Source organism: Festucalex cinctus, chromosome 8 (genome assembly GCF_051991245.1).
Source record: "Festucalex cinctus isolate MCC-2025b chromosome 8, RoL_Fcin_1.0, whole genome shotgun sequence".
Classification (NCBI taxonomy): Eukaryota; Metazoa; Chordata; class Actinopteri; order Syngnathiformes; family Syngnathidae; genus Festucalex; species Festucalex cinctus.
The window spans coordinates 22739496-22758496 of record NC_135418.1 but is presented as its reverse complement, the minus strand read 5'-3'; the positions used below and the strand labels follow the sequence as shown (position 1 = coordinate 22758496).

The window sequence follows — 19001 nt, the reverse complement described above, 5'->3', positions numbered from 1 at the left end:
TTTCTAGCTTCAGTGAAGGGAGGAAAAAAAAAATCATCATGTTCAAGCTTCTACTCTTTGGCATTTTAATTCCAGTTGCAATATTGTGGAGTCAAACTGGGTGGCGAGCTGCACTGAATTGCGTTCTCATGAAAAGAAGGAGAGCACAGCGGTATGCTGCAGAGAGAACTATTTCACCATTTGACAGCATACACCTGGTGCAATATAAACTACAGCCATAAAGTGCACTGTCACATGACTTGCACATATTGTTTTATATCCCAGTGATGCCCAACCAACCACTGTGTCCGGAGTTACTACCTAATCTCACTTGTTCTGAAAATTAATCACACAAATAATGGACCATTAAATGGCAGAATACACCCCCCCCCCCCCCCCCCCAAAAAAAAAAAAAAAAAAAATGCTTAGCTTCATTCTAACAAACAATGCAAAACACCATAGATGGGTTAAAAGATAGTATTGTAAAAAAAAGATTATTATTTTTTTAATACAATGGTAGCACTAGCTAGCTTGTTGAGCTGTGCTGTGACTGTCTCCATGCTTAGCCATATGTATCCCATGTTGCCCCCTGGTGGCCAAAGCATGCACATCAGGAAGCGCAGCACAATGTCCGTTGAGTTGGAGTGACAAATGTGGCAAATACAGTTTAATTCTTACTTTTTATTGGTTTTACAAGAACATTATTATAGAGTGCTATATTTGTTTAAAAATGTCTTGGGGGCATTGATTTGAGGTAAGTGTTTTAAGTTACAGGCCAGGTTACATACACTGTGATATTTTTGTATGTAAAATACATTACCAGAAAATGATAGCTTAGTCTTCTTTGGGGCAAACCTTAAAGGCAAATTAATTCAACTTAATCTGGCCTTCTCTAAACTGTTAAATGTTTCAGTACATTCTTGCACAACTTTCTGTTCTCGATCAGAGCCGAATTCACAACAGGTGGTTTAATAATGAATTTAAACATTCCTTTCATTTTGCTGTCAACCTTTCATGAGCCCAAGACAGCTAACAGTTAAGAAACAGCTCCTCGCCAGAGAGGCTATAGGTGTTATCAGCAGGTTGAAATAGTTTATATATAAAAAAAATAAATAATTAAATAATTAAAAAAAAAGTTCAAGCTTCTACTCTTGACGTTTTAATTCCGGAGTCAAACCAGGTGGCAATCAAAAGGAATTGCATATGTATGAAAAGAGAACGCAGCGGTATAACGTAGTCAACATGTTTCCACGCACCTGGTGCAATCTAAACATACAGCCAAAAAGTGCAGCTCCCCAGATTGGAAAAAAAGTCCTCGAAATGTCGACTTCGCATGCGTTGCTTGTGAATTTCATTGTTCCGGTCCCTGTGAGAGCATGTGAAGGTAATGAAACATTAACAGCTCAGCAAGTCTATTCAAATGTAAAGGTGCTTTTTATGTTATGTGCCTGGCTTTAATTGATAGTAAAGACTGTAATACAGTATATGGACTTACCGCCGTCTAGTGGCTCATATCCAGCACGTCCCTTACGAAAACACGTTAATGGACACGACTCCATTCTAAGGACAGGGACTTCAATGAACATAAATACACACAGTGCACGCCTGGAGCAAATTAGTAGATACTGACCAGGCGTTGAAATTCGACCTAAAAGCTGATCACCGCAAAACAGGAAGTGTTAGCTTTTTAGGCCACATGCAAAAATGATCTATGGCAGCCATTAGGTGGCATTGCCGCTCTGCTAACAACTTCCCTTTACCTCACCATTGTTCATTAAGCTTCCCCTCAATTAATTAGGACGTTAATCGATAACTTTTTTTTACGCGTGTAGTGAAAAATGTTCGCATTGTCAAACATCTGTAATGGTTTTATGTATGTTTTTTTTTTTTTGTAAAAGTCTACATAAAGACATAAAAAGAATATGGGCCTGCAAAATTTGACCATTTCTTTTCTAAGTAATTGTTACATTAGTAAAATAACGAAAATTAAATTCAAATTTAAAGGCATATGGGTGGTTTCGTATTGGCTTTTACCTTTGGAGTTGAACAAAAAAAATATATCTCACGACTGTACCTGCAAAACATCCGTTACAGATCGGCTCAACAACGACAAATACAAAAAAAAAAAAAAAAATCTTGACTTTGCAAAAATAACCTTCACATTTGATTGACGTGTCAATTTATTACAATAGAACGGCACATGGTGCGGACTAGTAGGCTACCAATTAAAACTAAGTATTTCATTGTTGTAAAGGCAGATTTTTTTTTTAGTATTACCAAAAAAATAAAAAATAGATTCAGTCAAGTCTCACAGCAGTTTCCAGTCTGAAGCGCATTACGTCCATTTTTCCCCTGTAAGAATGTAATTAAATAAATCCAAGGACATGGCCACTGTAAGAAATAAACCACTTTTGTTGGGTCAATTTTATAGCAACGCTTTACTTGAGGTCATTCGGGATGTTTGTTCATCCATAAACACAAATTTAACATTAACGCTGCAAGGCAAAACACTTTTTCTTGATTCATTGTGGAAATATAAATTAGAGTCCATTCATAGTGTTCAATTTGACTATCCCATGTACATGCTACAAGTGTTTCGAGCAGCGCCTGTACTCGAAATGACGGAGAAATATTTATAAAAGCATGTTTGGAGAGACACCGGCATCCATTTTGTTACATTACGTTTGCATGGCTCTCAAAACAAAAACTACATTTAGAAAAGAAAAACACACAAAAGAACGTGGGAATAAGTGATACTGTTACATTTTTTTTTGTCCAAAAAGGTTTCAATCGTGCATTGTGAACATACAGGTGCTCGTCAATTTTTTTTGTGTGAATATTCTCAAAAAGTTGAATAATTTCTGTAATTCCATTCAAAACATCAAACTTTCATAGATTATAGAATCAGGGCCCACAACTTAAAGTTTGACTTTTTGAATGGAATTATTCAAACTATTCAACTTTTTAAGGATATTCTAAATTTTTGACGAGCACCTGTAGTGATCGATTTACATAAATGAAAAAAAAAAAAAAAAAAACACTGACAATGATGTATACATTCCATTGTTCAATTCACGAGGCCAATCTTTGACACATTTTGGCAGTTGATTCTAAAGTGCTGCAGGGACATGCGAGTGATGTTTAATGTTTTTGTTTTTTTTGGACAAGGATCAGCATCATCACGTCAAGTCGGCGAGAGGACCACATTAACGTTACCGCTGGAATCGCCTGCTAACGTCAGAGAAACAAACAGGTATGAACAGACAAATAAAAAAAACATGAGATGTCATCAGGATCCAGACTGGAGAAATTAACAGTTGTCCATCCATACATGCACACGCGCGCACACAGAATTCCTGAGGACCGATTGTTGCAGTCAACTGCCACATTTGTTTTCCCCGCACAAATGATAAGCCCATAGAACATTTTCTACAATATGACCACTACAAATGCAATCCGACATAGGTTTGCAGAACAAAACAAAATGCATGAACTGAAGCCGGTGGCCACTGGAAGAGACTTGGAAATTTCTTGTCGAGATTATATACTATATTTCAACTCATGCATTAGTAGGCTCTTAGGGAAAATAAGTTGTCCAAAATGAGCCTAAAACAACCAAACGGAGAAGCGAGTTTCCCTAACTGATGCATGATTGCCCTTTGCAATAGATCAGCTTTGACAGAGCCCTAATGTTACTGTTTTGGGTCAAGTAATGACACATTTATTTTACATATATTTATATATATATATTAACTCACTGCCATTTACAGTGTTTCTTTTTTGCAAGGCTTGCGAAAAACAAAAACGGAGGCTCAGTTTAGTTTGCATGACAAGTGGAAGAAAAGGAAAACAGTCAGTCCCGCAAGGCAGTCGAGTGGTCCTTTAAAGTACGGGACAACGAGATCCCGATGTCCCAGGAACCCGACGAGGTCAACATGGCTTACTTCATCAGCACCTCCTGGAACGACACAGCAATGTAGTTTAATGTGCACGTCACAATCGCACAACCATCAAATGGGGAGTTTGCAATTTAAAAAGAAAAAAAAAAAAAAAAAAGTCATACTTGCACACACAATGTGTTAACCGAGTCCATTTGTGGATGAACTCTTAGCATGGCTCTTAAATGTAGGTGTCCAAAACATGCCTAATTTGAATTAAAATGCACTGATAAACTAACCAACAGAGGGTGCTGGAACTGCACAAAAGGAAGACAAACTGTCCTTTTTAACAGATGTGCTGCTTTTAATAGTAATAATATGATATCGCCATTATCATTGACATCCCTACTACTACATTCAAATCTTGCAAACACTGCAAACTCCCCCTTTAACCAGAAAATCCAGAATCACCCACCAGAGCGTCTTTAAGCTCATCAGGCGTGGGTGCTTCTTCGGATCTGGCCTCCGCGGCGGGGGCTGTCATCTGCGAGCTCCTGGTGACCGGACCGCCGAGCCTCTCTCTCATTCGTAGGGAGAAGCGTTCTTCTTTCTTGGGCTGCGGCGGTGACGTTTCGGGCTCCGCCAACCTCTTGGGCGGCGCTTTGCCCATCCGCTGCATTCTCGCAGGCGTTTTTTGTGCTGCGGCGTCACCGGGAGAGTGTGTGGGCGACGCCTGAGCCTGGTTCTTTTTGTTTTTTTTGCTGGCGGCGGGGGTTGCCGCCGGGAACGAAGCGGGCCTCTTCTGCACACTTTTGCCTTTCCCCGTCTGCAGCGGTTCAGGTAGCTCTGCTGCACCGGAGCTACGAGCTCGCGTCTTTCCGAGAGGTTTGACTTCCGGCTCAGTTTGTGCAGCGTCACAATCCTTTTTCCTTGTATTTTTATCCACGCCATACACGGCTTCTTTTTTCTTGTCCTCAAGCTTTTTCTTGCCCTTTATCACGGCGGGCTTCATGGGACAGCTGATGGCCATGTGCTTGCTAAGACTGGCCTGATAAGTAAACTCCCGGCTGCAGTGGGGACAGACACTATTTTGCACCTCTTCAATTTTAACGTAAGCTTTCTTTGCCGAGGTGGCGGCTTTATTCTTTTGTGATATCGCCTTCTGGACCAGCTGGTTTTTCTTCTTACTCAGGGCGCTCATTTTTGTCTTGCTCACGTCCTGGTTAAAATTCAGCCTCTTTGGCTGGCCCATTCTTCGGAAGGCACTCTGGCCCGCTGAGGGTGACGCGACTCCGTTGGGAGACTTGACTATTTGCTTGAGGGGTATGGGGTTCTTCTTGGGAGTGTAGCGCTTCTTGTCGCTGGCGTTGGCGCAAGCCAAAATGTGCTGGTGCAGCTCGGGCATGTTGTCGAAGCTGTTGCCGCATTTGGTGCAGCGGATGGCCGTGCTGAACGTCTGCGGTATGTTGTGCGTGGTGAAGTTGGTGGCGGAGGCCATGGAGCCGGCGTGGGAACGGCTGTGATACGGAAAGGGGGGCGGCTTGTAACTGGGGTAATGCTGGTTCTGACCCAGGCGGACGTCGGGGCCTTTGGGCTTTCCGTCCTCAGAGGCCATGATCTTGATTGTAGTGTAGAGCTCCTCATTGGGGTCCTCCGCGCTGTCATCTGTGTGATTACCATTAACGGCAGGCTCTTCCCTTGCAGGCTTTGCGTCATTTTCTTCTGCCGCTTCCTCAGAAGTCTCTTGTGCTGGTGTGCAGACGCTCATTTCTTCTTTGGCTCTGGATGGGTCGGTGAAGTTTTGTGGTCTGAGTTTACCACTCTCCACGGAGGTATGTGTGCAGACGTCATTTGGATGCAGATCTTTTTGGTGCTGTTGCAGATTGCAGAGAAAGGCAAACTCCTTGGAACAAACGGAGCACATGAAGATGGTGCCCACCCCGTGTAGTGTGGTACGGTGGGAGAGAAGGTCGTCCGCGTCGCCAAACAACTGCAGGCAGAACTCGCACTTGAAGGGCCAATCGGACGCGTGCTGGGCAATATGCCCGCCGAGCTCCTTCATGGAGCTGAATGGGCTCTCGCAGACGTTGCAAACAAAAGTCTTGCAGTAAGATGAGTCGATTTTTTCGGCTGCGGGGTTATCAGGTTTCTTTTCGAGAGGCTGAGGTGAAGGGTCAACGTCGTCCCGAGGCACATGGTTCATGACAGAGGGATCATCTGTGCAATTCTCAGGCTCCTCTTTTATCTTGGCGTGAGGAAGGCTTTGTGGAAGCAGCAGTGGGGCTGGGTCTTGTGACACAAGAGGAGGCGGAGATGTCGGCACAGACTCCGGCCTGGGTGACAGAGCAGCCAAGTCAGAATTTTCAGACTTTGGAGTTCCTGAGTTGAGGTCTCGGTGAGTATCACCATTCAACAGGCTGCTGCTTGCCTCAGTCAGAGAAATGTCTTCTGTAGCCGACAGGCCGGCTGAAGTAGGCTCAAGAGGTGCAGGATGATCGAGGGAATCTTGGAGTGGAGTGTTCGGGGAGTCCAGTGTCTCAGAATGATGCTGCTCTTCCTCGACTTTGTCATCACCGGCAGACAAACTCCCCGCCTCTTCCGTCGGGAGCTGCGGTGACCTTGGCGACATCTTTGGTGATAGGACAGGAAGAGGCCGTTGGGCCGCCAAGTCGGAGGGCTGAGAGAGAGGAGAGTTCGCCACGGCTGGCGGCGAGGGCATGGTGGGTAGTACGGGGGGAGGCGGCGTTGTGGATGTCACGCTCGAAGTGCCGGGTGAGGAGGGGTTCATGGTGACGGGGGTTAAAGATGGAGGAGACGGGTGGGCAGACTCAACATTGGGAGACTGCGGTTGAAAAGTGAGGTTGGCGAGCGGTGAAGGTCCCTCCTCTGTCGGCAAGGGCAAACCCACGTACTCGTTCATCAGCACCTTTTCAAGCATGCTGGTGTTTGGCTTCCTCTTTTTGACTTGCAGCTGCGGTGCTGCACTTCCCTTCAGGTCCACATCTGCAACAGTCTTCCGATGCAAGCTCAAATCAAGTGCAGAATCGCTCAGAACTTTGTTGGAGGTGTCCCCTCTTCTACTGACAGTGTTTGACAGGTCCAGAGGTTGTTGATTGCAAGCGTTGCCAGAGGAGATTTGGGCAAGGTTACTTCCACAAGGGTTCAAAGTTGCACTGTCATCCTTGTCCAGAGAGTTTCCAAGACTGAGGTTCTCCAGCTTTGGTACCTTGAGGGTGTACGCACTCACCGTCTCGGACTTGCATTCTTCTTCTCTAAACGGCGAAGTGAGCTGCAGAGACGACGGGGGCGAGGCAGTTCGTCTTTTAAACCGACCCGAGGGACCTTGCAGCGGCGTGACAGAAAGCGGGGACGCCAGCCTATTGCTTTCCGTTATGAGCGTTATGGACTTCTGAACGTCTTGCGTCTGGAGGAGCTGCTTGAGCTTGGGCGACAGATAAACCGTTTTCTCACGTTGAAACCCTGACGAATCTGTCGTCTGCTGGATTAGGCCGCCCACTATCAAGTTAGGCGAGGACGACGCCGTGGACGACGTTTCCGTCTCGACTTTGAGACTGGGAACAAGCGGCGGTGTCGACGTTCTTCTTTTGGATGACGGTGGACAGAAGTTGGACAGTTGCTTGGCAGTACTGGCTCGAGCATCCACCTTCAGCGCCTGACTGAGTTGGTTGGGGCTGATGATGACGGTGTCCAAACCGAACAGGGCGGCCGATCGAGTGTCCACCTCGATGACCTCACAGCTGCTCACCGTGCTGGTGGACACGATCTTGCCGTCAATGTAAAAACTCAAGTTCTCTGAGATGTTTTTGGATATGTCCACAACGTAATCGTCCCGGTCAGCCTCATCTTCTGTGTCGGCACTGGGTACGTACACAAGGGCGGGTCTGGTATTTGACGAAGCGTCGGGTCGCGGCTGCACTGTCGCCTCCTGGAGGAGCATGCCTTTCCGCCGAACGCCCTTTGGTAACAAGTGCCGTTCATGTATTCTGCGCTGGTGCCGTCGCATGTTGGTGTGTGTGCCAAATGCTTTGTTACAGTACTTGCAAGGATGGAGCTCTTTAGATGCTCCATTTTCATCTAAAATGAAGGTAGGGTCAGCATTAGGACCTGATTCCTTGCTCGGCGTTTCATAGTGCGCAGGTCCTCCAGTTAACTGTGACCCCACAGCGGCATAGTGAATTGTAGGGCTGGTGCAGTCGGGACTGGAAACGTCCGTCTGCACCAAAGGGCTGAGCAGATGAGCAGTTCCGGCCAAGGAGCCGGGCTTCTTCTTTAAGCCGCTTTCGTGTCTCCTCTCGTGGCGCCGCCGACCCACCTGTGAGCCAAAGGACTTGCTACAGTATTGGCACTTGAAGAGTTGCGCTGGCTGGCCAGCGACGGCGTGAATGTGGATGTGGCGCTCCAGACCCTGCCTGGTGGAGAAGCGCCGTTCACAGTGCTGACAGGGAAATAAATCTCCGTGTGGATCCCCTTCGAGCAAAGGGTCGAAGTCGGGATCAGTGTCTGCCTCCTGTTCTTGCCCATGAGGCGGGGAAGACGGGGACTGGCTTCTTCCGATACCTCTGAGGGACACGTCGGGCTGCCGCTGGGCTATGTGCTGCTGAGCTTCATCAGGAGCCTGCAAATCATTAGCATCTTCTTCCTCTTCCCCATTTGCCCCGTCCATTAGGTCGAGTGACATGTCCTGCACATCTCTGTGGTCAGTCATTTCCGTAGGTGGGACTTTGGAGGCTCCTTGTGTTAATGGCCTCTCATCCTCCTCAATCACACCTGTCAACATCCATCAGGAATGTCAGGCAAATAATGAATCGACACCCAGGATCATGTGTTATATTTGACAATATATTTTAAAGGTCATGCAGTGATGTAGAAATTGATAGCTTGCTCAGACATATTTATAACTCCGGGGCGTGTCCTGTTTTTTTTTTTTTTTTTTCCTTTCAACACTCATTCCACTGAAAATTGTGCCTCAGATGCTTGCCGGAAAGGCGACATATTCACTACTTGCCTTCTCCCCCATCCCACATCTCCAAAGGTTGGTCTCCACTTGTTTTCTGCAAGTCGGCCCGATCTGGTCTTGCAGATTTCTTTTGGCTGCAGACAAAAAAACAAGAAAAGCTTGACAGTTTCAAAGAACAATGCAAAACTATTTGACCCACATTTCCGTAATGAAAAGCTCACTTTGAATGATAGGGCCTCTCAGAATAAGACTAGCCAAAATAATTTATCATGTAAAAATAACGCTGTGATGTAACTTTGTCTTACTTTACTAAACTGAATTAATCCTTAAACGTATGCTGTCATATTGAGAACATCTTTTTCTTGTAAACTGTCTTAAATCTACAAGGCTCATAATGTTACGTTATAACCCAATTTTACTTGGAGGGAGTAACATTTTGACTTGTGAAATTAACAACTTTATACTCAATAAACGGGACATTATTTGAGTTGTACTGTATGAATATTTAGACATAATTCCTGTGAGGTTTCAACTCAATTCTAATAACTTTAAATCTTCATTGTCTATCACTTTTGACTTTTAATTTTCATTGTTAAATTAAGACTAAAAAAAAAAAACCCTACCATATTCTTGTAAAATTCTCTCTCATAACATATCTACTCATAAAATTAACTTTTTATTCTGGTTAGGGATGGACCAATTATCGTCTTTTGACGAATATCTGTGTCAGCCTAAAAATCTGACAGTCGATAGTAGATCAATTTAAAACTGTGTTAACCTCAGGGAACTATTTATTTACATTGTAGTTAACTTTATTAAAAATGCTGCTGACCCTGGGAACTCTCTGTACTTTTTGTTTTGGTTTAAAAAATAAACAAATAAATAACAACAACAACAATAGTAATAAAACTGACACTAAAGGTAATTTTAAATTTTGAAAAAAAGTATATAGGAGCTCTGATATTTCTTTAAGTTTTCCTTTGACTTTTTAAACATACCGTTGTCATACCCATGACATTTATAAAAGGAAAAAGCCTCAAGTCAATTTACCTTCACTTGAGTCACTCAAGCTTTTTGTAAGTCAAGATGAATCAAGCATTCGGGCTATTTATAAAGCAGCTTTGGGCAACTTTATAAACAAGTGTGCGATGTGAGAAGCGTCCGTCATGGCATGGTAAAAATCTGCATGAGGATATCCAGCCGACGTTCTAAGCGTTACACAGCTTTCACAGTGAGCATTAGCACGTTGTTTAGCTGCTCGGACACTTCGCCGTTTGAATTCTGAGATTCGATGAGGTTTTCGCAAGCCGGCGGCACGATTGGCTCCAACCAAATTAAGACCTTTAGCAGATTAGGAATTTGATGTACGTATGGGCCCTCTGTGATGTGTTTTTTGCTGCTTCTTTTGTCTTTGTGTGTTAGCAGTGGTTAACTGATCCCATACAAGAAGTGGGGATTAAAATGTTGCTTATAAATCAGTGCCTATACAGTTCATAAAGGGTATACGGGAGGATGGGGGTCTTCAGTTTACAATGTACTGACAAAGAAGATTTGCAGGTCGAGAAGCGCACACAATGAACCAGTTTGCGCAGCCGCTTTGAGCAAGGACACGTCCTCTGGCAGCACAAAAAGGCACGCTAAGTCACTCCTAGTTACTGTTTTTCATCTGTTCTATATTTATGGCTTACGGGAATTAAAAGTGGGGTGAATGATGCGTGAGTGACGCGTTCAACGGCTATTCTGAAGTCCATCGTGACCAGCTGGGAGGTCACGGGACCCGGCGTTACAAAGTCTTAATTGAAAACCAAAGCACAGTGAGGGAGTTTGTGTGAGGTCAGTCATTGCGTGTGCGTGCACTTGAGGACGCACTAATGACTGCATGATGTCAACACGGACCAAGTCAGACGGCCTCATTGAAGCTGAATCACATTCAAGCCTAAAGGGATCCATAATGTGACTTGAAAGGGGTTCCCTCCATCCATGTGATGCCATTACTCATCAAGACACTATTTGAATAGTTGCTGGTGATGTTCAATACCATTTTTTTTTTTTCAGATTGATACCAGTACAAGTATTCAGCTCGAGTAGTCACCCGATACAAAGTACTAATAAAGGTAGTACGTACTTGTGATGCAGAAAATTTTAACCCCAAAAAACAATGAGATAATTTTCAAGGGATACTTTACTTATTAGGCATTTTCGGCAGTCTAACATTAATATTTTGCCTATAATAAAATTTATATTTTCGTTATTTTTCATGTACAATTACTACCTTTAAAAACACATTTTGCAACTTGCTGTGACTGAAAATGACATCACAAGGGTTTGTTGAAAGTACGTTAAAAAAAAAAAAAAAAAAAAAAAAAAAGACCTTCAAAAAATGTTACTACAATTTTGAAAGGCGGCAGGGGGTAACATCGCAATTTGATTATTTCCCATAATCGTACAGCCCTCAGTGAAATCCAAGTTTGAAACCTAAATTTGCTTGAAACCTGAATTTAAAATGTTTGAACTCCAAGTTTGAAACCTAAAGTCCCATCACTGTTTTAACACCGACCCTCGGTTTCACATTCTCATCCGACAGCGTGACCTTGAGTAGAAACCTGACTTTTGAAATCATAACCCGGACTAGACACCACTAGTTTGAAACCTTAATCATTGCTTGAAACTCTTAACTCTTACTTTATACCCTTTTTTAGCACAATCCATGCATTTAGTCAACTCACATATGAGCTAACAAGGAAGCCTCATCCATGTCACAAGAGCTGAGCAGCAAGATCCATTTATCTTTTACTGACTTAAAAAAAAAAAAAAAAAACAGTTCAAAGTTCATAGCGCACTGCGAGGCATTTAACCTCAAGTTAGTTCAACATTATTGTGTCCAAATTAACAATTTCCTTGTTTGATTGCGCATCAAAGTATCTAATATAAATGCTTTTTACGCGATTGCACAACTTTAAAGAAATGGCGTTTTGATCGGATGTGATTCTCGTTTAACCTTGTAGATGTGATCAAAACACATTAGACGCCCATAGTGTGGGGATGAAATGTCTGAACGGAAGTTTGTTCGATTCCAATTGAGAGGTTAAAAAAAATAGTTTACCATCTGCTCGGAGGTGTCCCAGGCTAGCCACCTAGCTTCGCCTAGCATTCGCCCGTCTTGACAACCCGACTGACTGGTTATTCCGCCGGAGCTTAAAGCGAGCGCCGGCTCGGTTCGAACACTCCCCGCAGACGTTCGAAATGGAGGGGATATTTTTATTTGCTACCCGATACTGGCGAGGGCTGGAGGAGGGGGCCAGCAGCCAGCAACCGTGGCGGCGGAGGTAGAGAGTCGGGCGCTCGGCTTAGCTTTAGCTCGCCGCGCTAGGCCACCATCAAGTGGAGGCTCGCCGATGGATGGCTTTCATGCTTTTCGGGAGCTCAGGAAGGTCACATCCTCGACAAGGAGCCACTCGAGCGGGGGGGAGGGCTGGGTGGCGAGGCGTGGGGGCAGAGCTCCGGCGACCGGTTAGCGTTAACGACTTTGGGGTGTTATTCGGTGCCCACAGCGACGACTTTGATATCGGGTATAAAAGTGGAGAAAAGCCCCCCTTCTCCTGCTTCTCCTCTTCCTCCTCCCTCCTTCATACTCATCGACTAGCCTCCCAATGCTAGCCACTAGCTCAACTTAGCTCCCAAGTGCTAAGAAATCACTCCGCGGCTAACTTAAGCGGAGGTGTCCGATGTTGGAAGTCGGCCTTTTTCAAAAGTTTGTCGTATCAAGTTAAAAGTGTCCCCCCCTTGTGTCAAACACGCACAAAACGAGGCCTCACCTCGACAGTTTTTTCCTTTCTTCCTCCAGTGCAGCTGTTATCTCGGGGTTGTCTCAGCTCGCCTCGCACGGTGCTGTACCACACCAGGAGCCAGCCAGCAGCAGCTCGTCTCCGGACGCGATTGGCTGCCAGGAATGAGAGATGAGCCGGAGCACCAATCACACGCCGCTTCGCCGCCCTCCCGTCGCCGCCTCTCCACGGCAGGGGGAGATTTGGGTTAGCGAGCATCTAATCTGGCTGTGATGCGTTCGTGGTGCACTTTGGTACCTTCCATGTCAACATGTCTGCGCCCAAAAAGCGTAACAGTGCACTACTTTGACTTTGTTCATTTTAACACGGAAGACGACAGCAGCATAAAATCTAGTCAATAAACTTGAAATTTCAATTTTTATTTTTGAAACACGAACCTTAATTAAAAGCCTTTAAAAAAAAAAAAAAAAACTCCCTTGAACCGCTACTTTAAAACGCCTGATTGCCTTAAAAAAAAAAAAAAAAAAAAAAAAAAACCTTAAATGGAGCTCACATTTTCTTGAAACCATAATCCTAGCATGAAACCCTAACTCAGGCCTGAGACACATTGCTTGGTCTGCTACCCTAATTTGAAACCCTAACCCAGGGGCATCCACACACAGAAAATCATAACGATGCAAGGGCCACATAATGTTACGAAGAGAAATTGTGTTTCGTACTAAAAATTGTACAAATAATGTATTTGTGCTTTTGCATATTTAGGAAAATGCTACAGTACCACTTTATTTGTAATATGGGAGATTTTGAAATTTTTCATTTTCGTTAGTTTTTTATTAATTTTCAGGGTGGTTCTGTTAGTTTTTATTAGTTTGGTTCTTTTAAAAAATGCTTAGTTTTAGTTTAGTTTGTTAGTTTCAGTATCATTTATTTATTTATTTTTTATGTGTATTACTTGTGCGCAATATTTAAAAAACACCATGGCAGCAATGTCATCTGAAGGTGCTTTTCTATTGACTGCTGCTAGATGACGTCACTTCTGTGTGACATACTTCCAAACGTCATTATTCCGGTTTATATCAAAATAAATCTACTAAAAATCACATTTAAAATCATCCTCAAGGCTCATGCATTAAATGAATTACCAAAGACTAAAGGAAGGATGTGTTTGCTATAATTATAGTTAGTTTTAGTTAGTTTTTGTAAACATAAAATATAGTTTGTTAGTTTTTTTTTTTTTTTTTTTAAAGCATTTCCGTTTTAATTTTATTTCAGTAACAATATTGTTTTTTGAATTTTAGTTTTTTCATTAGTTTTAGTTAACTAAAATAACCTTTAATGGCATCTGTTTTTCGATACCCTCCTTTTTTACTTTGACCACCTCTAAACATTTTTGTTTTGTTTATTTTGTTTGAACTGAGTCGAAAGCCGAACACTGCTTGAAACCCTAAAAAAATAAAAGCAGAACATTTCACTTAATTTCCCAGCGATTAAGGTTAACTAATTCACTGCCAGCCAGGCGAAAATGGATCTTTGACATATATAGCCGTCAATGGCAGTGAATACAAAAAAAATAAATAATGCAGCATGCCTTGGTGGTGGTCACAAAGAAGGCTCAAACAGCACAAAATTCCACAGTGAAGTTACCATATTTTATTTTTGAAGTGCCATTCATGCATATTGGGCAAGGAGGGGGCTTGGGTACGGCTGGGTTCAGGTGGTATTGACAATTCTAATAACACTTTACAGCACTAAACGAATACAAAGAGTAGCTGTGTCACCTCATCGGACAGCAAAAGTAATAAATCGTGCAATTTAAAATAAAATAAAAAAGGGCGGGAAATAGGAGGAGAACAAACAATAAATGACAAAGACGAAATAAAAACAATGAAACACAAACCAAATATATATTATCAACACTGAAACACTGAATGTAGAAACATAGTACAGGTAAAAGGTAGTGTCACACACACCAAAAAAAAGAAAAAAAAAAGGCCAATGCATTTTCATCACATATATACAATATAGATATATACATACTGTCACCCTCTGATTGGACGATAACAAAATATTATTTCCCCTCCCTCGTCTATTTCGTGTACACCCCCCCAGCCCCCCGAGAGGAGGAAAAAAAAAAAAAGGAGGGGGCGGGGGGTTGAAAAAGACACAATATGTACAAGCACGACGACACCAGCACTGAAGGAAACGACCATTCATTTCAATTGACAGTACTAGGATGATGATGATGATGACGATGGCTCCTCTTGAAAACCACTCCAACCGGGATTTTTTTCAAAATGGGTTAAAATCTCCCAAATAATCTCTCTGGCAGGTAAAAAATAAAAAAAATAAAAAATACAACCTTTGAACCCCCTCCCCTCTCTCAAATTGTATTATTTTTTTAAATCACACCATCAAACGCCCTCACAAGCAACAACAACAAAAAAAAGTGATCCAGTCATTTTTTTTTCTTACACTTTCTCCCTTTTTAAGCCACATTTTAAGTTGGTTTCCATCTTCACCTGGAAGAAGTCAAACAAACTTTATCTCCCATAAAGAGGGACGGGCGTAGGCATCCGTCAATTGAATTGATTAGTTGATTCTTGGAAGCGATTTGGGGCAAATTGGAAGCGCACGACCACGTCACACTATTTGCTCTAACTGAAGTTTGCTGTCACAAGAGGGCCAAATGACATCCGCTATGAGAAGCTGAGCTCCAAAACGGATCTGGGGAATTTTAGTCGAGTGCTCATCATTTCGCACATTCCGCCCTGTTCAAAATGATTGTCACGAAACCTTATCCTTACATCGGTCTTAAAGTCCGTGTAAAGTGAAAATAAACATCTTGACGCACCCACTTCTTCACTCTTCTGTGACGAGTGTGCACTCACGGCTGAGAATGAGGCACTCTAATGCGGCCACACCAGCAGCTAGCGAGCTGCTCGTCACAACTGCAACTTTTAATAATTAATCAGAAAAACAGTTTCACGCTCCAACTCCACAACTGCACGTTATCAGCAATTATCTTCAAAGTTGAGAAACGCACGTGGAACGAAATCTCTGAATTCACTTTACAGGGTCTTTAAAGGAATAGTTCAGCATGTTGGGACACATTTTTTCACACGATCAATAAATCATCTCGATGCGTGGTGAGTTTCACTCTGGACCGGAATCATTCCAAATCCGTTCATTCCTGTGGGAAATGTGTTTTTCACACGCAAAATGGAGCCTGACTGCTAACCCCTGGGATTGATTGCGCAATCCCCAGGTGAGGAATCATGGGAAAAGCGAGCCCCCGGCCTCTGTTCGAGGAATACAAATCAGGACATAATGAGTTGATTGATCGATTAGAATTCCATCGATTGTGATTGAGGCAAAATGGAGTCAAGAAGGACAACATGGCGTCAGCTATGGGAACTGACTCCTCCGGGCATTGTTATTCTGTTCAATAAAACGCTGCCATGCAAACGTGACCGATCACAACCAATTAAAAACATTTCTCAAAATCTAATTAAGGAAATTGCCAGATTAAATGGGGAAAAAGGATGCCGAATATGACCGAATCCTGCCTGTGTTGTTGTTTATATGATATTTATGAATTTGCATGTTAAGTGTTGCTGTTTTCGCGCCATTCCGACATGGAAGTTTCCACCACTGCCAATCACCCTGTTTCCTTTTGTGTGTGCTTTCCCGCAAAAACAATCGGTTGTGCTTACAGCAAAACACAAAATAAAAATGATCATAATGACTGACCTCAGTGCCAAAACTCCCAATATAGCAGTGAAGTCATCTTCATTATGTTAAAAAAACAAAAACAAAAGTGAAACACATTCAAAGGACGGGAGCCTATTGATCATTAATCAGAAGTAATATTTTTAGCTGTTTTATAGGTAATCTAAGTTTGCCGTTAGCCTAATTGTAAATCTAACTAAAGATGAAAGAATCAGGGAACCAAACTGTGTTATAATCTTACAGTGAGTTTTTTAAAATTGTTTTTATTTTTCAATGTTTACATTTGAGTTCAGTATTCTTGAGTAACGGATTGGATTCTTTGATTACCTCTCACTATGCTAACTGCTAATGAGCCTTGAGGCTAATGCTCGCGAAAGTCAAGGTAGCTAATTTGCATTCCGAGTCATTCAGTGAAACCGGTATAGTTTTATTTCCACCTGAATTCTGCAAGAATCTGTTTTTTATGATTATAGGTGCAAAATTGAATCAATGAATCAACTAATGGATCAAATTAACGATCAATAGGCTGCGAGATATAAAAAGGAATTAGGGATGGGCATTTTCTTGTCACTTATCGAAAAAATTATCATTCTATTAATTTTGTAAAAAAAAAAAAAAAAAAATGGCAGAAAATTGTAATCAAAGTGTCTATGTGCATGTAGATGATAGTCGACAGCGTTTCTGCTCATTACGGCCAGGAAGTGCACTCCGTTTTGCCTCCATCGCTTCCAGACACGACTAATCAACCACCAATTCTTAAGCATCAATGATCGACGACTATGCCCATCCCTAAAGCAGTGATTCCCAACCACTGTGAGAGGCAGACACTTTATCTGAGTTCACCTATCTATGCCAGTGACACATAGTGACAGCCAGGACAAACAAATTAAATGCTCTTCCATTATTAACTAGCGTATTCCCATGCTGCCATTCATCGAGCACGTTTATCATCTTGGGCATCAAGTAAAACCGAACTGAGACGACATCATCAATATTTTCATTGTACTTCTTTTGTGTATTGGATCAATATAGGTTGGGAAACACTGCCCAAAAGGGACTCTTCATGAATGACATGGATGTGCCGACACATTTCAAAAACTTAACACCACAAAACTAACGTTTGGTATCTTGCTGTCACACTCATCACATTAACTTGAATTTTAAAATAAAAAAATGCACTTTTGCAACATTAGGCTGACATTTTACCTTTTTTTTTTTTTCTTTCAATGTGGGCCAAACACTCCTTTGTCTGATCACATTGGTTGGCTTTCATTCAATCGGTTCATATTGTTAACAGCAGGCCTTGAAGACCTTTTTTTTTTCTTTTTAAACACCCTGTTCAAAACCTCAGCGAGCATAATCCAAACGAAATGCCGCCGCCGCCAGCCACACGGGGGCCCTCTTCCACCGTCTAGCACAGTCACATGACTCACAGAGGCCGCCTGCGTTTCTTTTACAAAACAATAAAAATATTTAAAAAAAACAAAAAAAAGAGAGAGAGAGAGTGAGAGCTTAACATCCAGGAGGCAGTTGAGGCCAACATGAGAAGAAGAATTACAAGCTCAAATCACAGAACAGTGGTGGAGTGGCTTGGCTAAAAGCGGGGCTAAACGGGTGGGGGGCAGGGGGCGGGGCTTGGGTTTTTGGAAGGCCGCTGGTTAGGATGGCGGGAGGGGCGGGCTGGAGACGTACACTTGATCCTGTCCCACTAACATGATTGTCTTTTTCTGCTTATGTAAAAATGTTTCAGGGCAGCCCGTCTCATGTTCGCCCACGTAGAAGGGGAGTAGGGGGTTGCGGCTGGTGCGGGGTCCTCCTCTTCCTCCAACTCCTCCCCCTCCTCCACGGCCTTTTTTAGCCCAGCCTGATTTCCTCTGGCTTCCACCTCCTTCTCTCCTCGCTCTCCGCTCCTTTTTGTTTGGGTAAAATAAAATAAAATAAAATAAAATAAGAGGAGGAGGCTAGACAATGGAGTCCCAGTCAAAATCATCCTGGATGTCGTCGGCCGGCATGCGATGCATCTGGAAGTTTCTGCTGGGCATCATGTGCTGCTGGTTCATCTGAGCGTGGTGTCCTGCGGATGGAGGGAATAACATCAGGAAAATGCATTTATTTGTCAATACATCCATTTTCTATAATGTTGTTACTTAGTAGGTGAGCTGGAGCTTATTACAGACAACTTGTGGGCGAGAGGTGGGGAACACCCTCGAATGGTCGTCCGCCAATCACAGGAAACAGACTAAAAACACACCTATGAAAAGTCTATCTATCTATCTATCCATCCATCCATCCATCCATATAGCTACATAGATAGCTTTCTCAAAATAGCTAGATATCTGTTTCGCTAGCTTGGTAGCCATCTATCCATCTATCTAGCTGTCTCACTGTCTTTCTATCTATCTAGCTGTCTCGCTAGCTAGCTCCATAGAGATCTGCCTCACTAGCTTGGTATCTACCTAACTACCTACCTACCTACCTACCTACCCATCTAGATAGCTTTCTCGCTAGCTAGCTATCTGTTTCGCTAGCTAGATAGCTACATAGATAGCTGTCTCGCTAGCTAGCTACCTTTCTTACTATCTATCTATCTAACTTGCTCTCGCTAGCTAGGTAGCTATGTAGATAGCTGGCTTGCTCGCAAGCTAAATAGAT

The 19001-nt window shown here is 42.9% G+C and overlaps 3 protein-coding genes and 1 long non-coding RNA gene across 5 annotated transcripts in view; 1 reads left to right on the top strand and 3 right to left on the bottom strand.

Moving 5' to 3' along the window:
• LOC144024484 (kazrin-like) overlaps positions 1-1631 on the bottom strand; it is an 89069-nt gene extending 87438 nt beyond the window's left edge. The window contains exons 1-2 of the mRNA XM_077530805.1: positions 1475-1631; positions 1236-1345 (exon numbers count right to left, since the gene is read on the bottom strand). The gene's annotated coding sequence lies outside the window, so the exon portion shown is untranslated. The remainder of the gene's footprint in view (positions 1-1235; positions 1346-1474) is intronic.
• Positions 1224-13051, top strand: LOC144024486 (uncharacterized). Its single transcript, XR_013284787.1, has 3 exons — positions 1224-1363; positions 3148-3232; positions 12680-13051. It is a non-coding gene; the product is annotated as an uncharacterized LOC144024486 (long non-coding RNA).
• Positions 2374-12882, bottom strand: prdm2b (PR domain containing 2, with ZNF domain b). 2 transcript variants are annotated; one of them, XM_077530802.1, is made up of 4 exons: positions 12651-12882; positions 8884-8969; positions 4333-8645; positions 2374-3937 (listed from the first exon to the last, which is right to left on the bottom strand). In XM_077530802.1, exons 2-4 carry the CDS (start codon positions 8900-8902, stop codon positions 3920-3922), a joined length of 4350 nt encoding a protein of 1449 aa, XP_077386928.1. In that variant the 5' UTR covers positions 8903-8969; positions 12651-12882; the 3' UTR covers positions 2374-3919. The 2 variants fall into 2 exon arrangements, with proteins under 2 accessions (XP_077386928.1, XP_077386929.1); XM_077530803.1 differs by lacking the exon at positions 12651-12882 and adding an exon at positions 11939-12586.
• A 1196-nt stretch (positions 13052-14247) lies between the features above and the next one.
• foxj3 (forkhead box J3) overlaps positions 14248-19001 on the bottom strand; it is a 97749-nt gene continuing 92995 nt past the window's right edge. The window contains exon 12 of the mRNA XM_077530804.1: positions 14248-18423. Coding sequence (XP_077386930.1) covers positions 18311-18423 — 113 coding nt within the window. The 3' untranslated portion in view covers positions 14248-18310. The remainder of the gene's footprint in view (positions 18424-19001) is intronic.